General features: G+C 37.7%; 2 protein-coding genes and 1 long non-coding RNA gene across 3 annotated transcripts in view; 1 reads left to right on the top strand and 2 right to left on the bottom strand.

Moving 5' to 3' along the window:
- Positions 1 to 2873: 2873 nt before the first annotated feature.
- LOC135083797 (nicotinamide/nicotinic acid mononucleotide adenylyltransferase 1) lies at positions 2874 to 11896 on the bottom strand. Its single transcript, XM_063978544.1, has 7 exons — positions 11726 to 11896; positions 11426 to 11537; positions 7276 to 7387; positions 6541 to 6759; positions 5642 to 5743; positions 4723 to 4883; positions 2874 to 3880 (listed from the first exon to the last, which is right to left on the bottom strand). The coding sequence occupies exons 1-7, from the start codon at positions 11799 to 11801 to the stop codon at positions 3202 to 3204; spliced, it is 1461 nt and encodes a 486-aa protein (XP_063834614.1). The 5' UTR covers positions 11802 to 11896; the 3' UTR covers positions 2874 to 3201.
- A 5011-nt stretch (positions 11897 to 16907) lies between these two features.
- LOC135083989 (uncharacterized) lies at positions 16908 to 19774 on the bottom strand. The gene is made up of 4 exons (XR_010259744.1): positions 19378 to 19774; positions 19038 to 19191; positions 17468 to 17663; positions 16908 to 17059 (listed from the first exon to the last, which is right to left on the bottom strand). It is a non-coding gene; the product is annotated as an uncharacterized LOC135083989 (long non-coding RNA).
- Positions 19775 to 24177: 4403 nt separating this feature from the next.
- Positions 24178 to 27410, top strand: part of LOC135083703 (methionine--tRNA ligase, mitochondrial) — a 49974-nt gene continuing 46741 nt past the window's right edge. Inside the window, exons 1-2 of the mRNA XM_063978412.1 lie at positions 24178 to 24424; positions 24837 to 24935. Of these exons, the coding sequence (XP_063834482.1) occupies positions 24340 to 24424; positions 24837 to 24935 (184 nt within the window). The 5' untranslated portion in view covers positions 24178 to 24339. The remainder of the gene's footprint in view (positions 24425 to 24836; positions 24936 to 27410) is intronic.

The following is a 27410-nucleotide window of genomic DNA, read 5'->3' as shown; positions in this document are numbered from 1 at the left end:
ATAAAATGATACACAAATCTAATAATTATTAAAACTACAAAACACTACGGATCAATAACAATGCTATAATAAACAGTAATAATAAACACACTTCTATAATATCATTATTTATTAACGTAGCTACATTTTTAACAATTATAAATTATTTTTGCGAATAATAAAAATAAGTACATACTTAAATATATCGCCTAATATAAATATATGATTTTTAAATTACATTACTTGTACATAACGATATTAAGAAGCTATAATGCAAGCTATATCGATTATAATAATATACAATTTGTATAGAAAATTTAGGAAATATAATAGTTAAAGCAATCAAGCGTCAACAATAATAATAATCATAGAACATTTTATAAAGGGTTCGAAAACACTATCACAGAGGGTGTATAAAGTCGGGATATATAGGATATAATATAATAATATAGTATATACATCTAAAACATCTCTCTTGCAGGTCCAACTATGCTATAATAATTACAATAATAATTATAAACTATCAAGGAAGTATACTTTGAGCTTTGGTTTACAATAAGTTACAGTTGGTCGATTAAAATATATTATTATTTGAAGGAAATGAACAAGACAACAATTTTATGTGAAAACCTTATAATGGTAGAGAGTTAAGACTCGATTTGGAAGTCTTGGAATCAATTCTCAAATGGAACACAAACATTTTAAAACCACTTTGAGTAGTTGTTCCAAACTTAATAAACGCAGGGCAGGCTTGAATCGACCTGATAATTCGAAAAAAAAAACGCATAATTTTGTACTTCGGAGAACGTGTTTAACCGTCGGACCGATTAAACTATGCAGGTAACTACGGGCTTATAAGGTCTTATAGGATTGTTCTGTGACGTAAAGGTCGTTATATTATGAACATCCATATTTTTACCGACCAACTGTAACCGAATACACTAATACTGGTTAAATATTTGGAATTTTAAATTGCCTACATTTATGTTTCATATTACATAAAAAACTCTAACGCTAGGTTATTCGGTTGTACGAATTTTAATTTAATATTTTTTTAGATTTTCTTTTTTATTACAAATACTATGAGTATAATTAATTAGTCATTAAACATTGAACGATTAAATTATTGACATTCATAATTCCATTGCTATTTACATTTTATTCATTATTTTTTTGGTTATACACTAAAATAATTTAACAGTAAAGTCATACAATTTTGAGAGCTTTTAAGTAAAACACGTTTTGTCATTGTTCATCTTAGTGAAAGCAACATTTGATGAAAAATAATAGAGCATTTATTAGCTAAAACTTATTATTTCTTTATTAATAACAGGCTATTTTGCAGCAGGGAAGTATGTAATAATGCATTCCACTTTTTAAGATATTGTTATCTAATTGACAAATACTGACACCAATACATATTATTATGTACCGGTGAAAAATATTGTATACGTTACATGAGCATAATATTAAAGTTTGTTAACACATTTCACGCCCTTTGCTTTATTTTTTCTTCTCATTTTCAAACTCGTTTTTAAGCCTCGTGTTTTTAAGCCCTAGATTTTTTTTACTTACAGATTTTTTTTTAATTTTCAATTAAATTGTAAAATCTGTTGTACTGTTCTTAACAGAACGAGTTTTTATCGAATATAGGAACGTTATATTAATTTTTAAACGCAATTTTTTTTATTCCAAGCAATGTAATTTATGCATTGAATTTTTGTATAGGTATTATTTTTAATTCGTGTAAAATTGTGGCAGTTTGATTTGAAGACACCTCGAGTAATTATACCAAGATATTAGAAAAGGAATTTTAAGTGAGTAAATATTTTATTTTGTTATTTATAATTTTTTTTAAATACTGTTAACATAGAGTATTAAATACTACTTTAAACGAGAGATAATTGTTACTTTGACAAGACTCAACTTAAAATACTCACTACTATAATATATAGCCTGACCAGGAACATAAAAACCCTGGCATAGTGGCGCGTCAATTGCATTTGATAGTGCAACACTGAGTACAGTCGTACCAGTGTTAAATTAATAGGCTAACTTTATGTATCAGGATTCAGGATTACGGGTTAATTTAATATTTTCATGAATTAACGAAAACATATTATTATAGGTAACCTGGTTTAAATAAATTAAATGAAACCATCAATCGAGCTAGTAGGATTTATTTTATTATTCATCAATAATCAAATTCAGAACTTGAATATTCAACTGCAATGTCTGCTCATGAACGCTTCAGACTCGGTACTTCTTTCCCAATTCCATAAAATTCAACACTTAGAAAGTGACAAAAAATTTTAAAATAGGTAAACAAACCACAGCTAATTTTTATAGTGGACTGTACTATACGATACACATGTCAGTCAATTTGACAACCTTTGTCGGAAACATTATTCAATGAAAATATTGTCCGAACCCTTAGTATTTCTCTTCGTCAAATACTTTAACACATTGTGAACCACTTTTCTTTCACGACTATAAAAAGATTTTAGCAATTTAATTCACAAAATCAGTTGCGTACATTTAAAATAAAGTTTGTTTACACTTTGACAGCAATAGACTGACATGCAAGGTGACATGTCAATGAAGTTTTCAGTTACTGTTGCCATTAAAAGAAATTAGTACCATTAGTTTTCCGCAACATGGCGAGGGTTTTTATGTTCCTGGTCAGGCTATAAAAACAAAAACATAGCTGAGCACCGTTAAATAAAAAAAACTTAATTCATTAATAATACAAAGTTAACATTGTTAAATATTTCTTCGTCGTATCTTTCCTTTCGTTCTTTTGGCACACAAATTAGTTAACAATGTTTAAAGTTCTAATGTCCGTTTTCACCATCAATCCCTAATTTTTAAGTGACCCCTGTGGTAACACATAAAAGGAATTTTGTTTTCATAAGGGTCACTTAAAAATTAGGGATTGATGGTGAAAAATTAGGGCATTAGTCTAAAAGTTAATCCGTAACTCAAAATGTTAACTTCGTCGATCAACAAAAATCAGTTATGCCTTGATCACACGTACCGAGCAAACGGGCGAGACAGTGCTCTCGGCCGAGTACTCGGTGTGTATGAACATTACGCCGAGTGTTCGGCCGAGCGCTCGAGTATGTGACTCGCTCACCCAACTGTCTCGACCGAGTAAACATTTTACTGTCTCGCCCGTTTACTCGGTACGTGTGATCAAGGCTTTACTATGCTCAGCTACGTCTAAACAATAGCTTCAGTATCACTTATGACGTGAATGCCGTGTTTAGTGAGAATCAACCTTACAATATCATTGCAACTCCTAGTTTTGTAATTTCTACCCGAGTCTCTATCTTTAAGTTTGATGCTCTTTACCTTATCGCATAGCTTACTCACTTCGGATTTACTCTTTTTCATATCTTCTGGCCGCAGTTTTCTTATTGTTGATGAGCATCGTTTCTTGATAACGTTATCGATGTTTAAATTTTTTTCCACGTTGCTCTCGCTGACTCGACGTTTGTAAATGTCAAAATCGGCGTCGTCCTTTGACAGATAGCTGTCTAAAGACCTATAAGTTGGCTCTAAACTTACCTTTTCGTCCTTGATAGCGTGTTGTGTGGCATCGCTGACGATTTTGACAGCTTTCCCTGGCACATAGCTCGCGGGAACTTTGTCGATGTACGCCATTTTGGGTTTTATAGTATCCAATACTGGGCTGACTGAATCTGTGTGGGAGTTGGGCATGAGGAAGTTGGTTTTCCGAGCCCTTTTGACTGTGATCGTTTCGTCGACTATAGTTGGTTTATCACGGATGGATATCAGGATGTTTTTGAAGCTGGTTTCTTCGGGAGATGCCATGAGAACGTCTTGAGGTGATCGCTTGTCGTATTTCGCGAGTAGATCGTTGATTAGGTTGTACTCACTGTATCCATGCAGCGTGTGGGAGATAATCTTGGTTAGTTATTGTCACTGTGTGAATTATATAGTTAGTTAATGATTTACTTATATAGAAAATAGTATTATTAATGGTAGGATAAGATACTTCAAGTTATGTATAACAGAAGAAAGAAATTATTAGCTATAAATGGTTATTAATTAAAAAAAGGTTTGGGAAATGCTGTATTGATGACCAAAATATTAACATTACCAATGGTTTCCTTGTGCAGTGCAGTGGAGACTAAATGACTTAATTATAGTGATGTTGAGACTTGGCACTTGGCCGCGGCCAGAACTGTCACCGGTCAAGCACTTGGCCGTGGGTCCCGGGCTCGCTACAACACTACGCAAGGGACTCACGTATCATGCGGTGTGGCTCCGTACAGGCTATGACGACGTACATAGTCTAATACTCCGTCGTCAGTCAAATACTTGGCACTTGGCCGTGAGTCCTGGGCTCGTTACAACACTACGTCAGGGACTTACGTGTCATTCGGGTCGTCCTCGTGCATTAGACTAAATGACCTGACGATAATGAGATCTTGAGACTTGGCACTTGGCCACCATTCCTGCGCTCGCTACAACACTATTACTCACGTGTCATGCGGCGTGACTCCATATATGCTATGGCGGCAAACGTAGCCAAGCCATCGTCGGTCAAATACTTGGCACTTGGCTGCGAGTCCTGGACTCGTTCCAATACTATCTGACTCACGTGTCATTAGGCGCAGCTCCATATAGACTATGTCGACCCACGTAGTCAAAAACTCAGTCGTCGGTCAAGTACTTGGCACTTGGCCACGTGTCCTATAACACTGTCTGACTCACGTGTCATGCGGCGTCGCTCCATATAGGCTGTGTCGACGTACGTAGCCTAACACTCCGTCGTCGGTCAAGTACTTGGCGCTTTCCCCGCGGCGGACTAGACGGCGGATGACCGTCGAGCTCACTTCGTTGGCTATGTAGTTCGTTACTAGGGTAACGTTGTTCTGTAATTGGAATTACTTTAATTGTAATTTATTTCAAAAAGTTTTAATTTATATCAGCGTACACCACTGCGATAGAAAGATAGACTCCACTCTATGAAGACTGAAAGTTCACTTAGGAAGCCAACTTTAAAAGACCTTCACCGAACCGGAATCTAATCGTCGAATTAGTGGGGCAGCTCACTGTTCCAGAAATCATACGTCGGCTTGCAAATCGAGCTGAATCTATGGTATCTTTCAGAGTATTCTGAGCGAACATACTTCCGAGTCGGCTAGAATGTTGTGTGGCATGGTAATCAGTCATAGACCTTAACAATAACACTGTAATAGTATTTAATAACAGTACAGAATAATAATGTAGGTACAATAGGACTGTTATGTCTTTCTTTGTAAGACAAGTCTTTTATCAAATAAAAATAAATTAAAAAAAAATTGACTATGACTGGACACCGAACCTAAAACACAGGGAAACAAGCTTTATAAATATCTTTGGACAATCTCACACAGCGCCATCTAGCCCCAAAGTAAGCAATTAATATGCTTGTGTTATGGGTGCTAGCTTAACGGATATACTACTTATATACTTTTTTTTTAATACATACATATTATACATAGTAACACCCAGACCCGTCACAGAAATTAAAATTCATCATTTCAATTTCTGCCCGGCCGGGAATCGAACCCGGGACCTCTCGGCATAGTAGTCCGACAAAAACGGCTTTACTGTCGTAGACATAATTAATTTAAAACAAAGTACTTACTCTATGTTTGTAGAGCATGTCGGACTCGTATATGAACCGGCCGGGGTCGCTGCCGGCGCGCGACACCACCACCAATCCATGCCGACCCACTATCGTCTCCAGCTGGGGACACACAAGCAAATAGTTTGAATACACACTGACGTGTGATTCCGACCAGATAGAATAAATAAATAATCTTAATCTAAATATTCAAAGGTGACTAACTGACTGACTGACATAGTGATCTATCAACGCACAGCCCAAACCACTGGACGGATCGGGCTGAAAGGCATAGAGGTAGTAGGTAGATGTTATGACGTAGGCTTCCGCTAAGAAAGGATTTTACGAAACTCCACCCCTAAGGGGGTAAAATGGGATCCACGCGTAGGAAGTCACGGGCGCTAGTAATAAATAAATTAGGTAAAGAGGTTGTTCCTGCAGTATAACCCGGTTAAGTTAACTATGCACCTCGCTGGAATGCGACTCTTCCTCGCACTCACCCGCACACCTCCCCCAGATTTTTTCAAGTTATTTAGATCGAGAGGCAACTCTTACTAGAAAATTTTATTAATATTGTTGTGTTATAGCACAAAAATATGACAGTTAACTATAAATTAACGATTATATCCAAAAGCCTCCCCCAAGGATTTCTTCAACAACCGGTCCTGCGCTGCCCGCATTCAGGTTCTTCCCGCATCTTCGCCAGATCGTCTGTCCACCGAGTGAGAAGCCTGCCCCTTTTCCAGCCCACAATTTTCCCTAATTTACCAAGATTAGTAACTTCTACTTCTACTCACATCAACAAACACAAACTTGACCTTCACTGGTTGGGTTTTTATTGACGGTGAAGCTGTAGATCCTGGCTACACAGGAGTTGCAGTGGTGGGAAAGAGAGGTGGGAATAGTCCCGTTCTACTCACATCCTCGTCGGACCAAAGCCCGGGCGTAGCGAACGACTCCAAAAGGTCCGCTCCACACAGCAGCTTGATCGTGATCCGGTTGTTCAACCCGTTGTGTAGCTTGTCCATCAGGTTATCTGGTTCGTCGATGCTGTTGACGTTTAGCACGTCATCTGGCAGCCAAGATGGCGGGTCTGGGTCGAGAGATGAGAGCGATGATATGTAGCCGTTGAGGGTATCCTGGATAGGGAGGAAAACACAACACTGCAATATCAATAGATAAAAACATAACCCTCCTTCTGGCGCAGTCGGGTAAAAAGATAATCCTGCTACTGTTAGCCTAGGATGAGCGCCATAAAGTCGTTTATCGAGGCATTTTATAGATTTTAAATGAAATCGATGAAAATATTATTGTGGCACGCATCTTAAGAGTCTAGACCTGACTTATTAGCTCATCAGCGCATTTCCTAAACCTTTGGAACTAGGAAGCTGATTTACGAATTCAATTCACCCATAAGGTTAAGAGAAGAGGAGTGAAAGAAAGACATAAGCCTTCAAAGGGGATGACTTTGGTGCCCAAATTTTTTGTATTGTGCCAGAAAAGTTATGCATAAGAAAAGTTTTTTAAAATTCAACCCAAGGGGGTAAAACGGGAGTTGTTAAGCTATAACTCATGCTGTTTGTTTCCTTAATAAAGAAAAATAAAATAAAATAAAATAAACAGTACTGTATAAAATCAACTGTTCTACATCTCACCTGGTGGTACTGCATAGACAGCCTGGTCCTGGTCCAGCCGGACTGCTGCGTCTCCCACTCTGACACCTTGATCCAGGACGATGAGCGTAGAGCCAGCTTTAACATGGCTATCCTGTGGCATCAGATCAATAAATAAGTCTTTTCTCAGTCAGTATGTTAAAAATGTTAGTAACACAATATTTGCTTTTATTAACTGATGTACCCTTGCGATATAATAAATATCCATAGGTGCAATGCAAATGGTAACCACCCACATTTAACCCACTATTTACTTACCTTCCTGTCTGTATTTATTTAACACAAACAGATTATAATATCTAGTACTGTTTATAATCACATACAATGCTGTAAAGACAATGAATATTTACATAATTTTACAAACATTACATAGGTACATGTTTACCTATTGTACTATCAATAAAGTACTCCCATCTGTACCAATACTATTAATAATAGAAACTTTTAATAAAAGTTTCTAAGAATTGTTTTTGTGAATTAATCCTTGACAGAAATGAATTGATTAATTAATTGATGATAATTTACTATATCGTGCCGTGTGGGGACGGCCGTAAAGAATACTTTTCCCCACCGCCGACAGGAGGCGTGTCGTAAGAGGCGACAAAAACCCCTGTAGCACCAGACGGGCAGCAGCGTCTGCGTGCGAAACCAAACAAAAAACTGCGATCGCCAACCCGCCTGCCAAGCGTGGCGATTAGGGCAAAACCCTCCAGAATGGTTTTACAAACAATAAAACGGCCCCTAGTCCCCGGCGGCCCCACTATCCCGGACCACGGTAGCGGTCACGGTAACGGTGGGGCAAGGGGTGCGAAGAATCCCCGGGGGATGCCAAGCTACCAACACCGACGACCTCTGGCCCTGGCAACCTATAACGCTCGCACACTGCGTACAGACGTGAAGCTAATGGAACTCGAGGACGAATTGAGCAGGTTACGGTGGGATATCGTAGGATTATGTGAAGTCCGAAGAGAGGGGGAGGACACCATAATTCTCAAATCCGGAAACCTGCTCTATTTCCGGGAGGGCGACCAGCAGTCCCAGGGTGGTGTCGGGTTTATCGTCCACAAGTCCCTTGTCAACAACGTGGTCCAGATCGAGAGTGTTTCGGCGAGGGTAGCGTACCTGATACTCAGAATCACCAAACGGTATTCGCTGAAGGTCATACAGGTATACGCACCGACCACGGAACACCCCGACGACGAAGTGGAGACTATGTATGAGGATATTTCCAGAGCCATACATAGCTCCCGGTCCCATTTTACCGTTGTGATGGGGGACTTCAACGCGAAGCTAGGTAAACGAAGCGATAATGAGCCGAAAGTGGGGCAATTTGGGTACGGAGAGAGGAACGCACGTGGCCAACTGCTGGCTGGCTTTATGGAGAAGGAGGGCCTCTTTATGATGAACTCCTTCTTCAGAAAGCCAAAACAGCGAAAGTGGACGTGGCTGCATCCCAATGGCGCTACAAAAAATGAGATAGACTTCATCTTGTCGACGAAGAAGCATATATTCAATGACGTCTCTGTGATCAATTCGGTCAAAACAGGAAGCGATCACCGAATGGTAAGAGGCACATTGAATATCAGACCCAAGCTCGAGAGATGTCGACTGATGAAGTCTACGCTCCGCCCAGCGCCCATCCAACTCCAAAACCCCGAAAGCTTTCAGCTCGAGTTGCAAAATCGTTTCGAATGCCTAGGAGACTGCGAAAATGTGGACGAATACAATGACAGGTTTGTGGAAATTGTCCAAACGACTGGGTCTAAGTTCTTTAAAACCCGTCGTTCAAAAGGAACCAAAAAGATCTCTGACCTCACCAATCAACTCATGGAAGAGAGACGGAACTTGGTTTTGCAGTCCTCTGAAGATGCTGCTCAGTATCGGCGCCTTAACAGACAGATCTCCAAGTCTTTGACTCGCGACCTACGCCAATTTAATACAGACCGTATTAAAGAGGCGATTGAGCGAAACAAGGGCTCTAAAGTGTTCGCAAGAGATCTGTCTGTTGGCCAAAGTCAACTGACCAAGCTGAAGACAGAGGATGGCAGAGCCATTTCGTCGGGGCCGGAGATATTGGAAGAGGTTGAGAAGTTCTACGGACAATTATACACGAGTGTACGCGCACCTGTCACAAATCTAGCCGAAGACCCAAGAGCTAGACTGACCCGACACTATACCGAAGATATCCCGGACGTCAGTCTGTACGAGATTAGAATGGCTCTCAAACAGCTGAAGAACAACAAGGCACCGGGTGATGATGGAATCACGGCTGAGCTTTTGAAGGCAGGCGGAACGCCGGTACTAAGGGCTCTTCAGAAGCTGTTCAATTCCGTCATCCTCGAAGGAAAAACGCCTACGACATGGCACAGAAGTGTGGTGGTACTCTTCTTCAAAAAAGGTGACAAAACCTTGTTGAAGAATTATAGACCCATCTCACTTCTGAGCCATGTCTACAAGCTGTTTTCAAGAGTCATTACGAATCGTCTCGCTCGCAGGCTCGACGACTTCCAGCCTCCCGAACAAGCCGGTTTCCGGAAAGGGTTTAGTACCATAGACCACATACATACGCTAAGGCAGATTATACAGAAGACCGAGGAGTATAATCAACCACTTTGCCTGGCGTTTGTGGATTATGAGAAAGCCTTCGATTCGGTCGAGACCTGGGCAGTGCTACAGTCTCTCCAAAGGTGCCAAATTGACTATCGATATATCGAAGTGTTGAGGGGTTTGTACAAAAACGCCACAATGTCGGTCCGCCTCCAGGATCGGGACTCGAAACCTATCCAGTTGCAGCGAGGGGTAAGACAGGGAGACGTCATATCTCCAAAACTGTTTACCACCGCCCTGGAAGATGTCTTCAAGCTTCTGGACTGGAACGGATTTGGCATTAATATCAACGGCGAGTACATCACCCACCTTCGATTCGCGGACGATATCGTAGTCATGGCTGAGACCTTGGAGGATCTAGGCACAATGCTCGATGGCCTCAGTAGAGCCTCTCAACAAGTGGGCCTCAGAATGAACATGGACAAGACAAAAATCATGTCTAATGTCCGTGTTGCACCCACTCCTCTGAAGGTTGGAGACTCTACACTCGAAGTTGTTGACAATTATGTATACCTGGGACAAACAGTCCAGTTAGGTAGGTCCAACTTCGAGAAAGAGGTCAATCGTCGAATCCAACTCGGATGGGCAGCGTTCGGGAAGCTTCGCCATATACTCACGTCCGAAATACCGCAGTGTCTCAAGTCGAAAGTATTTGACCAATGTGTGTTGCCAGTGATGGTATACGGATCTTAGACGTGGTCGCTTACTATGGGCCTCATAAGAAGGCTCAAGGTCACCCAAAGGGCGATGGAGCGGGCTATGCTCGGAGTTTCTCTGCGTGATCGAATCAGAAATGAGGAGATCCGCAGGAGAACCAAAGTAACCGACATAGCTCGCAGAATTGCTAAAATCAAGTGGCAGTGGGCAGGGCACATAGCTCGTAGAGACGATGGCCGTTGGGGCAGGAAAGTTCTCGAGTGGCGACCACGGGCTGGAAGACGTAGCGTGGGCAGGCCTCCTACTAGGTGGACCGACGATCTGGTAAAGGTCGCGGGAAGAGCCTGGATGCGGGCAGCGCAGGACCGTTCATTGTGGAAAACCTTGGGGGAGGCCTTTGTCCAGCAGTGGACGTCATTTGGCTGAAAAGAAAGAAAGAAGAAAGAAAGAAAGAATTTACTATAATGTTGTTAAATAAGGTAAATCTTAAGTTATGGCTGCATTTGATAAATAGTCCAGCAGCAAATCAAAGTAGCAACCTCATTACCTCAACGTGCGTAATTATGTTGCTGTCGCGCTCGCACACTCACTGCGGGCGCGCGTCGCACAGTCGCGACAGCAATATAATTACGCGCAAGCGATAAGGATGGGTAGCTTGGGGTAATTGGACAAAATTCTACGTGCTCACGGACCAGGCTTTAGTGGCCTGCATCCGGCGCCTTCCTGCTACCCTTAAGAGGTCTTTAGTCTACCTTGTGGGTCATCCTTGATCATGATATATTGAAATACCAAGGCTAATACTAAACTAAAGTAGGTTATGCTAATATTTTAAGGTCAATGTCAATGTTTGTGCAAAATTCTTTTATACCTGTGTTGTGCTGCAACTAGATCTTTTTTCCCGTACGCATCGTGCACTGGAGACACTATACCCCCAACAACACTCGCCAAACCTGAAGAATGCAAGTAATCCCTGGCAATTTCTGTAAAAAAAGATTTTTATTCTTGATATTGCGCAATTTAGCAAAACGTATGAAAACATTAACGCAACATTTATTAAATCATACACGGAAGAGATAAATATTGTTACTACAGTTTTATCGATTGAACATGTACAAGAAGGATCTATAATTTAAGAAAGTCGTAAAATAATAAGACGGCAAAAACTTACCAAACATTCGTAAATGCATGTATGTCGGAGGGCTAAAACTCCCGCAAGCCATCAAAACAACTTTTCCTTGAGACATTATCACTAATTTACACTCATAAACTGCTTATTCTAATAAATAATACTTTATTTTGATAAATAATTTTTATGACACATGAAATCACAACAGACAGACACCCGTTCATTGATTAATTTATTATACGACAATGTTATAAACGGTTTTGACAACTTTAAAACGAATAGAAAACGTAGTCTTCTGAATTTTGCAGGATTATACATTGAAGTTCTTGTTTTTTTTTTAATTCTTTGCAAAGATAGTAAATGATATTGTTATCATAACTATACATGATTTACCAATCCAACACAAACAATTTTAATTATTTACAATTTATTTTAAAATTCATTTTAGGCTATTAGGATTCCTCTCAGAGATCAACCTCGGAATGTCCTCCTCCCTCCTCTGTCAGATGGTTGGTGTTGGTCTCTAATCCATATCTGTGGTGTTGGTGGTGTCATCAGTGTCAAACGCCGAAGAGAATGTCTCCAACTTCCTCATTGGCCCTAGAGCAATTCCAAGTATACCATCAATAAAAGCCTAATTAGAGTCATCAAACCTCTCAGTCATTCAATTAGAGCCATTAGAACTTCATAACTATGAGTTGTTTTCTATGTGTAAGCTGAGGACACGTGTCTCCAGCTGACACATCTGTATCTTCGTAAATATTTATGCTACGATAATGTATTATACCTCAAAAATTACAGTCGAATCCAAATAGTAGGCTTTCCACTTTTCAAGACTTTAGCTCAAATACTGTTAAAACCACGATCAAAAAACTATGTGCGAGCTGGAGTACCGTGTCTCCAGCTTACACATCTGTATCTTCGTAAATATTTAAGCTACATCAATGTTTTATATCTCATAAATTAAAGTCGAATAAAAAAACCCGACTTCAATTCTTTCAAAGCTTTATTTCGAACCGTTTTCGAACTACGAACCGATACGTATGTGTAAGCTGGTGACACGTAACACACGGTGGATTATTAAAACCGTATAAGTTAGAGTTGCGTTTTAAAGATCAAATAATTCGTTATAATTGAAGTACACACGAGACATAATTTCAAATCTCTAGGCCTCTTAGTTTCAGAATTAAAAGCCAAAAACTATTTTCCCGCCAAATAATTCAAATAATATGGGTCGACTGCGACGTTGCCGTTCCGTGCGTCCACTAGAGCAGTCGAATTTGAACCTAAAAACTAGTACTGTTTGAATCATTTTTATTTGTAGTTTAAATCATTTAATTTCGATTATAAGAATTTTAGACTAGGAGCCGGCTGATTTCTGTATTGAGTACTTAATAACCTATATTTTATTAATAAGAAAAAGCTAGGTAAAACAAAATTATATTTTAATATACAAGTATAATAACGAACTTGTTTTCAAAGACTCAAATATTTGTGGCGTTTCGAAACGCAACCACTTTAATTTTTATTTAAATACCGTGAAGTCCCACGATTCTGCCACGTCAAGTGGCAAAAATGGGCAACAACTATACAGGGTGGGAACGTTAAGTGATCTCACTCGATTATTTCTTAACTATACAAGATATTAAAAAACTGGTTACTGATCCTGAAAGTGCTTAATGAGCTCTTTCAAACGGTACCAATAATAAGTTACAGAATAAACTGGATCTATCTGAAAATTCAATGTTTCCAGCTTCCATACTAAATGTATGCCAGACACACAATATTAGAAGTGTAATTTTTTTAATTTAATAATAAATACTTAAAATAAACTCGTAAATTGTATTCTTATTTTAAATTATTAATGAAAAACATTGGTTTTAGGCTTTACTTGCTATAATATTGTCAAGAGATGAGTGTCATGACTGTGGTAGTACTAAATGTATGGAAGAAGGAAACATTGAATTTTTGGTTAGATCCAGTTTATTCTGTAACCTATTATTGATACCATACCATTGGATAGAGCTTGTGAAGCACTTTTAGAATCAGTAATCAGTTTTGCGATATCATATGTAGTTTTTAAAATAATGTGACTTTACCAAATGTATGGAAGCTGGAAACATTGAAGTTTCGGATAGATCCAGTTTATTCTGTAACCTATTATTAATACCGTTTGAACCGTTTGATAGAGCTCATGAAGCACTTTCAGGATTTTCCAATCGCGAAAGCCCTCATTGAATTCTTCTTCTTTTGTTGAAAAAAAAAAATTAACAATATTAACATCACAAATCACAATCACTACTAAGACATCACAAAATAGACGAAACACAGCATTTTGCACAGAATTGGCCGTAAGGATCTATATCCATAGCCGTAAAACTTGTATTAAAAAAAAAGATGACAGTTGACTGCAATATTGAGAAACAGTCAGTGTTGCCAGAAGGTTACTTTTGTAACCTTTTAGCTGATTTTTGAACTGCTTTGGTTACTTTTAGGTTACACTAATGAAAAGGTTACTTTTAGGTGATTTTTCGGAATTTGTAGAATTAACTTTTACAGGTTATTCAGTAAAAAAATATTAATAGTGTCAATTTACAAATTATTTAAATTGAAACGTGACACTCAAAATGTTGATGATTTCCAATTAATTTTAACACTTTGTATGAATTTTGGCTGATTGGTAAGATAAGAGTCGAAGATGAAAGTTGTTAGTACGAATCAGCTTTATGAATCAATATGATAATAATATCAATCGCACGTGTGAGGGTTACTTTTTTTTCTATTTCTGGTAATTTCTGACAAGACCCTACTGGCAACACTGGAAACAGTTTAAGTTTAGTAGTAACTTTTTGGCGGGCTTTTGAACGCACTAGGCGCGATTTTTGAAGCCAATTTTGTATTTTTCTCTTTCTGTGTTATAAATAGTTATCTATCTATTGGAAGTAGTTAAGTCAACTTAAAACTCGACTATGCCGGACGGGGACGGTAAGGACCCGCCCAGGGGCAAGGAAAAAAGGAAGGCACCAAATAGAGATCACACCTATACGAGTGCAGATGAAGATTTCTACAAACCGTACGTAAAACCAGGGTATAGAAGGCTTTTCGCGGAGAACACGGTGAGTGGCGAGTTTTCTGTATTTGTGGAAAGCACGAAAGAGAATGAGAAGATCGGGAACAACAATCCCATCCTGACTACCAACCTTTTCAAAAATGAAATCAAGGGCATTACCAATCTTAAAAGAATTAACGCCAATAAAATATGTGTCACATTTTCCCAGTCTAGTAATGCCAATAACTTCCTGAAAAACGATCCCTTCCTAACCAAACACCAACTCAAGGCATACATCCCAGCCACAGCAGTAGAAACAGTCGGCGTGCTTCGCTTTGTACCCACTAGTATCAGCAATGAGGAACTTTTTAAGAAACTCTCGTCATCTTACGAGATCATAGGTGTGCGTAGGTTCACCAAAAAAGACAACGGCGACATAAAGCCCTTTCAATCTGTGTCTATCACATTTTTATCAACCGTGTTACCCGAACATGTGTATCTAGACCTTTTCAGGTTCAGAGTATTCCCATACAACGCTCCATTGTTGCAATGCTTTAAGTGTTTCAAATTCAACCATGGTGCTAAAATTTGTAAATCTGTGCAAAAATGCTCAATATGTTCTGAAGAACATCATTTTTCTGAATGTACTTCGAATAAAATAGCCAAATGCATAAACTGTCAAGGAGCTCATCTTGCGATTTCACGGGACTGTCCTGTCAAAAAACAAAAAATGGAAGATAAAAAAAATAAATTAACTTACGCTAATATGGTCTCCAGCAGTGCTGCGGCTACTAAGAGTATCCCAGTTATCAAAAATTACATAAGCGAGTTTCCTCTATTGGCTGCTCCTAAAACTAACTTAAAATCTATTGCATCAAGGAAGCCACAAGCTAGCTCTGTTTCAACAGCGACCTCTTCCACTTCAACTAACTCGATGGAAGTTAAAGAAAAAGAACCACTTACCAATGAACAATTAATAGATGAAATATTAAACAATGATTTTATTCGCAAGGGCCTTGTAGGCGCCCTTGTCGCTATTGGCAATGAAACGAGGGCAGTTAATAGTTCTATTATACAGGAAATTCTTATAAAAAGTTTCAAAGGGCTTTAAATGGATAAAAGTTTTATAAGAATCTCTCAATTTAACGTCGAAGGTGTTATTAACAAAAAGCCATTACTTATAAAATTTTTGATTGATAATGATATTGATATATGTTTGTTAAACGAAACATGGTTGAAAGAAAACAGTTCTTTTCGTATTCATAATTACAATCTAGTTAGTAAAATAGGTAAAGAAAAAGAAGGCCGGGGTGGAGTCGCCATCCTAGTCAAAGACACTTTGAAATATTCAGTAATAGAGCTTCCCTTTTATGATTTTCTACAACCTGTAGCTATTAATCTGCGAACTGGCATAGGTAATTTAAGTATTCTATGTATATATTGTCCACCACCTAAAGAAAATAGATCAAGATTCAATGGTAGCAAACTGAAACACATTATTAACTTACTACCTAAGCCACTTTTGCTATCAGGTGATATTAATGCTCACCACATCGCATTCGGCTGTGCTACTAGTAACGGTCGAGGTAATGAAGTTTACAATATATTTGACGAGAGCGACCTCTGTATCCTCAACTCAGGGGCGCCAACCACTGTTGGTAGATCTGTTCATAATCCTTCGGCTATTGATGTAACATGTGTCAGCCCTTCAGTAGCTCCATTATGTGATTGGAAAGTCTATGATGATCCAATGGGAAGTTATCACTATCCCACTGTAACAGATATTCAGACTTCTGTTGATAAATATCAGATAGGTGAACCAGTACACAAATTTATTTACAATAAAGCTGATTGGTTTAAATTTCATACTGAAACAGAAAACATGGTAGTTAATATTAATTTAGATAATACAGATCCATTAATAATTTATGACGATTTTTATAATAATTTAATTAGTATTAGAGACAAATGCGTACCTAAAGTAGTCAAAACCTCTCCCAATATAATGAAAAAGCCTGTACCTTGGTGGGATGATGAGTGTAATAGTGCAGTTAAAAAGAGTAAAGATGCTTTAAATTTTTATAGACGTAATCCAAGCATTGACAACTACATTGCATATAAAAAATTGGATGCTGCTAAAAAACTAACTCTTAAGGAAAAAAAGAAAACTGGATGGAAATCTTTATGTGAATCTTTTAATAGATATACTCCTGTTAGTACAGTATGGAACTATATGAAGAGGTTTAAGCGTGTTTCAATTCCCAAACTGCCGAAGAATGATGAATGGATTCCCTCTTTTTTTGAGAAATATTCTCCTCTATCTCCTCCTGAAAAACAAGTAAATAATTCATTATTGCAAACATATTTCTCTCAAATTGGTGATGAAAAAGCAGCTTTTTTGTCTCAACATTTTTCTTGGGAAGAGTTTATGACTGCTCTGCAGTCTCGTAGGAACACTACTCCTGGTTTAGACAATATTCCTTATGAAGTTATTCGTCGCCTACATATTAATGCCAAAAAACTTTTACTCTACATTTTTAATTTACTATGGCAAACACAGGTCATACCAGACTCATGGAAGACTCAATGTGTCATTCCTATACTTAAACCAGATAAGCCTCCTGATGACTGTAACTCTTATCGACCAATTTCTCTGTCCTCATGTATAGGTAAAGTATTTGAGTGCATGTTAAAGACAAGATTAGATTATTATGTCGAATCAAATAATATCTTACCAAATGAACAATTCGGATTTAGGAAAGGCCGAAGTGCAGCAGAAAGTTTTACAGCATTGGTCTCAGATGTTAGGAATTCTCTAGACGGTCACTCTGCAACAGCTTGTGTCTTCCTTGATGTACAGGGCGCGTTCGATAACGTGGTCCCCTCAATCATAATAGCCATCTTATGTGATATTGGAGTACCCGGGGTAGTCTGCAAATGGATTTTCAATTTTTTGTACAAAAGAATAATGTATATAAAATTTAATAATATTATTCATGGACCCGGATATGTATATAAAGGCACAATGCAGGGTGCTACGATTTCGCCATTATTGTACAATTTATACACCAGTCAAATTAATAAGTATTTACCACAAAGGGATATAAAATTTTTACAATTTGCTGATGATTTATTAATTTATACTGTAAATAAGAATGTAAACACTGCTGTGCATAATCTAAACCTAGCTTTAGTTGAAATTCATAATTTTTACTCTGGTAAATTAAAACTTGATATTAGTCCCAATAAGAGCGGCGCTATGCTATTCTCGAAAAAGTATAATGACTGTAATTCTACTATTTATTACAATAATAATCCTCTTCCATGGATTCAGGAAAAAAAGTTTTTAGGAGTGTGTCTAGATAAAAAACTCACATTTGAAAGTCATATCAAGCTTCTAATTCGCAACTCTTCTAAGGCTTTAAACATATTGCGTTCACTAGCTGGTGTAAGTTGGGGCTCTGATCCCAAGATTTTATCAATGTTATACAAGAGTTTAGTACGTAGTCATTTCGACTATAGTACTTTGGCATATATGAACTGTAGCCCAACCCTACTAAAAAAATTAGATGTTATTCAGAATAAAGCACTTAGAATAATAACAGGAGCTATGTGTTCAACTCCTATCATTGCTATGCAATGTGAAACATGCATTCCACCTTTAGTACTGAGACGTATTCAACTAGCAGCAAATTTTTGCCTTAAACTAATAACTTCAACCAACAAACCAGTACTAGATAGAATCATGCCTCCCTTATCATCCCAAATGTGCTCTACTCCTCCTCCTCCAATTACAGGTAATGAGTTAATATCTGGACGCACTCCAGCCTTACTAAGAATTGCATTGTATATTGAGTCTCTCACTGTAAATATGTATAAAGATAAGCCATGGCCCATGTATAAAGTTAATTATGAAGATCTTGTTGTAAAAAATTTCACTATCTTAAGAGAAAAGATCTCCAATCAAATTGATCTTAATAAATTTCTAAATAAGTCTTATTATAAAGTGTACACAGATGGTTCAAAGAAAGAGAATAGTGTAACCTCTGCATTTTATGATCCACAACTTAAACTTACTCAAAGTCATAAAATTGAAAGCCACTGTAGTATCTTTACTGCAGAAAGTTATGCTATCCTCTTAGCACTTAAACATATCTGTACATGTAATCCACCATCTGACAATATTATTATTCTAACTGACTCTAAAAGTGTATTACTAGCTCTGGAAAATAACTCTTGTAAATATAATTTGAATTATATAATTTATGATATTAAGAAATTAATTAATGACATATATAGACTTACTGGTAAGACACTGCTCTTCCTTTGGGTACCATCGCACCGTGGCATCAGGGGGAATGAAATTGTTGATCTGGCTGCAAGGAATGGCTTTGATGTTGATCATTCTACGTTGTTGAAGTTACCTCACACTGACTATCAAGCCGCAATCAGTCAAGACCTGAAAAAGATATGGCATGAGTACTGGACAATTACTAGTATGGAAAAGGGAAAATGGTATGCTAAGATCCAAGGAAGCCCGCCCGCCAAACCTTGGTACCATCGGAGGAATGAGAATATAGATAACAGGAAGTTTATAACCATCATAAATAGGCTGAGATTTGGCCATTGCCACGCTCCCACTCACCTGAAGAGGCTCAACTTGATTCCGAGCCCTGAATGTACATATTGCAATGAAGAGCTTGCTGATTTGGAACACATAATCTTGAAATGTAGAAGTTTTGGAGTTCAGAGACTGGTCATGATCGATGACCTTCAAGCTATTTGTGAACGTGTACCAGAGTCGTTGGACGAGCTCCTGAAGGATCCGAAACTTTTCAAACCCTTATATACTTTCGTGGTTTCAACTCTGGGAACTATTTGAGAAGAGAAAATCAGTGAATCAGTTGGAATCATCAGTGCAGTGAACTCAGTGAAGTGAAGTGTCAAACACAGATGTGATGTCTCAAATTCAAACAAAAGTTCAACGGACTTCAAAGACTGGCTTAAAAGGGCTTGCACCCAGAGCCGTGAAAAACTATATTAAAAAAAAAAAAAAAATTAAGTTTAGTTAGTAAAATATGATCTGTGGTAATTAAATAGATTAAAATTAGATTTACGAATCTCTGATGGATGAGTGATACCCGACCCGAGGTTTCCGCCAACTGGGACCGCAATCAACTAGGACCGCGGTCCCAATCGCCAGATCAGTAAAAATTAAATACTTTTCTGGGACCATTCATAAAGGACAATGATCAAAAATGTATGGAGTGTGGTCCAAATGTCAACCACCACCTATGTAGTAAAATAGTCTACAAAAATACTGATTCATTATCCGCTCGAATACCGGTGGTGACAAAAGTTCCCAGAAATTTTTGGTAGTAGATGACCGCTGGGGAGTTTTGTCACCAAGATTTCATAAGATTTTTTGTCTGTGGTTCTTTGTCAATTTGGGCGTGTTCCTTTACATGTATGGACTATTTGCTATTTTTGACATCAACGTTGGTAAATTTAGCGTTATCTGTGATATTTCTTTAATCTGTGAGCGTTTTGTGAGCGATGTAAAAAAATGTTGAAATGGAACACTCTCAGTTTGACATGAGCCGTCAAATGTCGGATTTTTGAAGTTTTTATTTTTTATAGAAGAAATATTCTTCAAGTTATGTTGTGCTCTTATGTTTATCTTACAACACATTAACCAATTGACCTAATGAATAAAAAAAATAAGTAGGTTATCGCTTTAATTACGGAAATAAGACATACTTTAGCTCTCAGTTTGATATGAGCCGTCACACCACGTCCGATTTTTAAAGTTTTTATTTTTTATAGAAGAAACATTCTACAAGGTAAGTTGTGCTCTTATGTTTATCTTACAACACATTAACCAATTGACCTAATGAATAAAAAAAATAAGTAGGTTATCGATTTAATTACGGAAATAAAACATACTTTAGCTCGAGTATTAGCCATTTCTACAGCTAGTTTCGACTTTCATAGTTCATTGTAATTAATAATGTACATAAAAAGCAACGATAACAACACTGTTTGAAAGCTACATTCATCTGCTATCATAAAAACGGCACTCCATTCATAGCCTTTCTAAGAAGCGGTCATAAACATTAGTTTTTACGACTAGGGTCCCACGCGCGGCGGGTGACGTCATGCGGTCGGTATTCAAGGCCGTTTTTTGTTTATGCGTCAGGTGTGCAAGCGGTTATAACCAAACCGCAATCAAAAATATGCTGTCAGTAAAAAGTTTAAGACTGAATGAAAAGTCATGTTTTTACCTTTTCATCTGAAAATAATGTTCTTGATATCATTCTATCCATCGCACATTTCGGATTAATCTATGCATATTATGTCATGTCGCTTAGTGTGCCGTGTTAGATTCTCGCTAAAAGAAAAAAAAAACTCAGAAGAAAGACAACAATATTGGAATTATGGTCGGGTGGTCGCTGCTCCGCCCCTATTGGTTGTAGGGTGATGTTATATAACCTAAAACCATCCTTGATAAATGGGCTATCCATAACAAAAAGAATTTTTCAAATCGGACCAGTAGTTCCTGAGATTAGCGCGTAAACTACTACAATTTTTCATACAGTCATAACTTTATACTGACAGTTTATTTATTTTTCGTCCCATACTGAAAGTTAATCTCTATTTAATGGACCATAAGCCAATATAGGTCTCATTAGTGGTGGACATTTGGACCCACTTTTGGTCATTGTCCTTTTAGTACGATACCGATTTTGGAATGAATAATATATTTTTTTAAGTTATCTATGAGTGAACCTAGTCGCTGGAAGAAAAATATTTAATTTTTATCGATCCAGCGACTGGGACCACTGTCCCAGTTAATTGGGGTCCCAGTAGCCGGAATCTACGGCCCGATCGCGAACGTCTTCGCTTTCGCTTCGCGAAGCCCAACACTCGGCCTCGTCGGCACGCGCACCGACGATCGCCAAACGGCTAGAGTACCTTCTGTACTCGCCACTCTGCCCGGTGAAGCTGGAAAAGCTCCTCCAGCTACCAGCGCGCGTCCCTTCAAAAAAAAAAAAAAAAAGCCGGAAACCTCCCCGACCCGACCGTGGATCACCAGTATTCTACTACACAGTAAAGTATAGGGTAAGGTGGGGCACAATGTTACAATGCATATTTCTCCGTCCCTTTCTATTAGTTGTATGATGTTCAGCGGCTCAGTTCAGCAGCTCTTATGAGCTTGACAAACGTGTATACCAACATCATACAACTAATAGAAAGGGACGGAGAAATATGCATTGTAACATTGTACCCCGTGTAACATTGTGCCCCACCTTACCCTACCTAGGTTATTAAAAGTTGATCGATCTGTGATAAATAATTTACCTGATTAATTAGTTTTATGAAGTAGGAATTTTTATTTCATTAGTGATACCCGACAAGAACGTAGATCATCGGATTTCTAGTAAAGTGTATCTACCTTAATTATTAAAAATGTTAATTGATCTGTGATAATAATCGAGCTGAATAAAAACGTTTTTGATTGTTATTTTAGTATTTCATTCTAGCTATTATATTTCCAAGAATAACCTGGTTTTGCCATGTCTGAATACAGTTTTTTTTTCGGTTTCGGTAAAACCGGTTTTGTGACCCCCTAAATCCCACCCTTACGTTCATATAAAAAGAATGTGCGTAATCTATACGTACATAAGGCACCTAAAATAATAGAGAGGGAAAGAATTGATTGTATTGAACAATGAACCGTCTCAGCTATAAAAGACCCACTAAACTGAACTGTCCCACCAAACACATTGATAGGGGGCGCCACCATTGTTCACCTGTACAAGGTTTCCCAAAAAGTACTGTCAAACCGAAGCCCAGAGGTAGAGTATTAAAACTCATTAAAACTCATTTATTTCTGTAAATAGGCTTAAAAAAAGCACTTTTACACGTCCCAGTATTAACCCTACCACTGCTTCAGGACAATAAATGGGCCAGTGCTGAGAAGAAGCAGCGCAAGAAACTCAGTCACTATTGTCAGCCTCTTTTTCAAAGGTTTACATGCTTTAAAATGTACAAAGTTATAAATATTTATGCGAGCTAGGCAGTAACGTATCCCAAACATTTTTATCTTTTAAATAATCATCGACTTTATAGTAGCCCTTTTTCATTAAGGTACTTTTAATATGTGCTTTGAATTTATGAATGGGTAGTTCTACAACAGTTTGTGGTAATTTATTAAAGAATTTAATACATTTTCCCATAAATGAATCGTATCGTTCGTATCACTAGGGCTACCCGAATACTCGATTTTTTCAAGTTATTTATAATTTTCAGATGATATGATAATGATGAAAATCTTTATCATATTTCAAAAACTGGGATAAAATCTATCCTACGTCCTTTCCCGGGACTCAACCATTTCTATGCCAAATTTCATCAAAATCGGTTCAGTGGTTTAGGCGTGAAAGCAAGACAAAGTTACTTTCACATTTATAATATTAGTATAGATGCAATGTTTTTGCCTCGATTAAATAAAACATTGTGATCAAAATAAAAACTTATTATCAAAATATTTTATAGGTTATTAGGTACTCAATACACAAATCAGCCGGCTCCTAGTCTAAAATTCTTATAATCGAAATTAAATGATTTAAACTACAAATAAAAATGATTCAAACAGTACTAGTTTTTAGGTTCAAATTCGACTGCTCTAGTGGACGCACGGAACGGCAACGTCGCAGTCGACCCATATTATTTGAATTATTTGGCGGGAAAATAGTTTTTGGCTTTTAATTCTGAAACTAAGAGGCCTAGAGATTTGAAATTATGTCTCGTGTGTACTTCAATTATAACGAATTATTTGATCTTTAAAACGCAACTCTAACTTATACGGTTTTAATAATCCACCGTGTGTTACGTGTCACCAGCTTACACATACGTATCGGTTCGTAGTTCGAAAACGGTTCGAAATAAAGCTTTGAAAGAATTGAAGTCGGGTTTTTTTATTCGACTTTAATTTATGAGATATAAAACATTGATGTAGCTTAAATATTTACGAAGATACAGATGTGTAAGCTGGAGACACGGTACTCCAGCTCGCACATAGTTTTTTGATCGTGGTTTTAACAGTATTTGAGCTAAAGTCTTGAAAAGTGGAAAGCCTACTATTTGGATTCGACTGTAATTTTTGAGGTATAATACATTATCGTAGCATAAATATTTACGAAGATACAGATGTGTCAGCTGGAGACACGTGTCCTCAGCTTACACATAGAAAACAACTCATAGTTATGAAGTTCTAATGGCTCTAATTGAATGACTGAGAGGTTTGATGACTCTAATTAGGCTTTTATTGATGGTATACTTGGAATTGCTCTAGGGCCAATGAGGAAGTTGGAGACATTCTCTTAAACGCCGCACGGTTCTTCATCTGTCAATGTCAGCAGCTTTAGACATACTCTTTCTGTGGCGAAAGACTGAAGTGAATTACTTAACTTTTCTTTAAATGCGAGACTCTTGAATGCGAGTTAAATTCTAATTAGTATTCATCCTTTTCGTGGTAAAACGTATCTACAAAAAAAAATAAACTCATAACCTAAAAATTTAAAACTACTTTGTGTTTACAAAAATGCGGCTAAACATACGGTTACTTTCGTCTGCTGTTCAAAAGAGGCCTTTTTACGTGACTACCCCTATATTTTACGTAAATGCCGGTAAGTTACTCGAGTTTTTAGACGTAATAAATAATTTTTTCTTTCAGCTATTAACTTTGTTTACAAATCAATAAACCTTATCTGATTTTCTCTTGCTCGTTAAAACTACTTAGGTATAAATAAACAAGACCTTCCTATTACATTTATTAGTTAGTAAACATGGAAATTTCCATTTACAAGTAGTAGATAGTAATATAAACTTGTATTTTTAGAGAATATTTAACCTACACTAACCATTCTTTCCATTCTTATTTCAATGTCATTTATGTTTATTTAGCTGTGTCTGAATAAACTAAATTATTTATTCTGTAAATCTGTGTCTGAATAAACTGAATTTATTTTTTTAACTAAATCCATTATTTAAAAAAATGTGCCAAATAAATAGTCTATTCTATTGTATTCTTCTTTCCAGCACCACATCTCGGTCACCTTTACTCAGCAGTCGTAGCAGACGCCATTCAGAGGTTTGAGAAGCTCACAAACCCAGACTGCAATATTATATTTAGTACAGGTAAGGATAAAGTAGACATTGGTTTTATTCAAGGTAGGCAGATATTTACATATTTCTACCACTGCAGAGTAAACTTATAATAATAATATGTCCACTGCAGGATGTACTTCAGCGTCGGACTGGCCATACAGTCGGGGTGGCATTTGCCAGCCGGGCCCCAGCCTGCGCGGGCCCCCCACGGCCTGGGTTGCGGGGCATGCGGCAACCGTAGCACAGGGGGCCCGCGCAGCGTGGCTCCTGTGCTACGGTTGCCGGCGTGCATGTCTCGGAAACTATGCGTCGTACAAAAAAATTGTACAGTCATAATTTGTAGAAATTGCTTTGCCTACAAATATTTAAATATAACTACACTCTCGAGCAAAAGTATGGAATCACTTTCATGAAGTTGTTTCCACGCGATCTTGTGTACTAACGAATTTGTTAGTAACAAAATTTTATAAAAAAAAATAAAACCGACTCCAAAAAACCTACACTAAAAAGTAGAAAAATAATTACTAATTACCTACTTATTTATAAGGACGAATTAATATTTATGTAGGTATACCATGATTGATACTTCTGGAGTCGGTGCCAAGATTATGAAACATGTAAAGTTTGCCTGCACCGACTCCAAAAGTATCAATCATGGTATACCTACATAAATATTAATTCGTCCTTATAAATAAGTAGGTAATTAGTAATTATTTTTCTACTTTTTAGTGTAGGTTTTTTGGAGTCGGTTTTATTTTTTTTTATAAAATTTTACTTATTTCTTGCTTTTTAGTTAACTAATTATTACCTTGATGTTACCACTGAAGGTAGGCGGTACATTGAGACCATATTCTTCATGTCTACTGTAAAATAATATTCCCTACAAAATACAGGTTACCATATAGGAAACCTAAAAAGACCTTAAACCGTCAGCCCACCTTAAAAACATAAAAGAATACAACTGTTGGTCTATTTGTACCTATAATATTTAAAGAATTTACCTCCAACTCCTAAGCATTAAGGAGTTGTACTTACCATGACCAGTTCATCATGATGAAATGATGAATATCTGATGTAAACACTTGAATAACTTTAGAAACTATACTTATCTATAAATTAAAAGAATTATCTTCCAACTCCTAAGCATTAAGGAGTTTTATCTTCTATCATCAGCTCATCAATATGAGATGATGATTTCCAGGAGCAAATACTTGAATAACTTAAGAAAAGTTTGAAAAACTATATACGTGCCTATAAAATTTGAGGGTTGCCCTCGATTTCCCTAGGATCCCATCATCAGATCCTAACTTGGTGACAATGGGACCACCTCAGAAGTGTACCCTATCGAACAAAAAAAGAATTTTGAAAATCGGTCCACAATTGACGGAGTAATCGGTGAACATACATAGAAAAAAAAAAAAAAATACATACAGTCGAACATATAACCTCCTCCTTTTTTGAAGTCGGTTAAAAAAAAGTAGCACCATTTTAAAGATTAAACTTTTAGCTTTAAATTGATACCAAATTCATTTAAATCACACCAGTATTTAAAAAGATATCCCGGTTGAAGTGAAGAACTAAGGAAAAATACATGTATCAACTGTTTGATACGTCTCGAGTTGCGGCCTATTTACCCCCCTATAAAAGCACGTGTTTTCGATTTTTGTTTTTACACGTTGATCCATACACATCTCCGCTTCTTTTGACACTTTACCTGGGATTCTACACCTTCAGAAGCAGCACAAATCGTTGCACTATTGCAAGAAGGGCTCAGCCAGCGGGCTGTCGAACGTCAGTTCCACATAAGCCAGTCCTGGGTTTCGAAAGTGTTAAGACGCTTTCAGGAAACTGGTGGCTTTATCCCGAGACCAAGTTCTGAACAGCGCCGGTACACATCGCAGAGGGATGACCGTTTTTTCATGTTAACCTCTCTATGAAATCGTCATTTGACTGGTATCGACGTCCAACAAGAGCTCAGAAATGTTCGTAGGATAGCTGTTAGCGAGTGGACAGTTCGTCTAAGATATAAGCAATAGAATTTGACTCCAAAAAGGCCTGCCACAGGCTCGAAACTAACGGCAAGTCACCGATAAGCACGCTTCCAATTTGCTCGTACACATCTCGATGGGAAGTCGAGCAAGCCACCCCCATAAGCCACTGTTTCAGCGAACCGGCACTGCACAAATCGCTCCCCAGGCCGCCTATAGACCCGACCTCTTCGACTTTTGCATTGCAAACACAGTCCGCATTCAACTTTCAACAAAACTCGCCTCCATTACTCGCCTTCCCATTAAAATAAGTGCGAGCTAATTGAAAGCGTGCTTGTCAGAGACCTGCCGTCAGTTTCGAGCCTATGGCAGGCCTTTTTGGAATCAAATTCTATTGCTTATATCTTAGACGAACTGTCTACTCGCTAACAGCTATCCTACGAACATTTCTGAGCTCTTGCTGGACGTCGATACCAGTCAAATGACGATTTCATAGAGAGGTTCACATGAAAAAACG

Source organism: Ostrinia nubilalis, chromosome 24, assembly GCF_963855985.1.
Source record: "Ostrinia nubilalis chromosome 24, ilOstNubi1.1, whole genome shotgun sequence".
NCBI classification, from domain to species: domain Eukaryota; kingdom Metazoa; phylum Arthropoda; class Insecta; order Lepidoptera; family Crambidae; genus Ostrinia; species Ostrinia nubilalis.
Note: the sequence above shows the minus strand (reverse complement) of the source record. Positions and strands in the feature narration are given on the sequence as shown.

What these genes read in the sequence shown, in the direction of transcription:
- LOC135083797 (XM_063978544.1), bottom strand. Translation starts at nt 11,801, where the DNA reads ATGTCTCAAGGAAAAGTTGTTTTGATGGCTTGCGGGAGTTTTAGCCCT. An exon ending in CTAGTTGCAGCACAACACAG is followed by an intron (nt 7,388 to 11,425) that starts GTATAAAAGAAT and finishes CTGATGCCACAG; the next exon opens with GATAGCCATGTTAAAGCTGG. An exon ending in ACATGCTCTACAAACATAGA is followed by an intron (nt 4,884 to 5,641) that starts GTAAGTACTTTG and finishes TTCCAATTACAG; the next exon opens with AACAACGTTACCCTAGTAAC.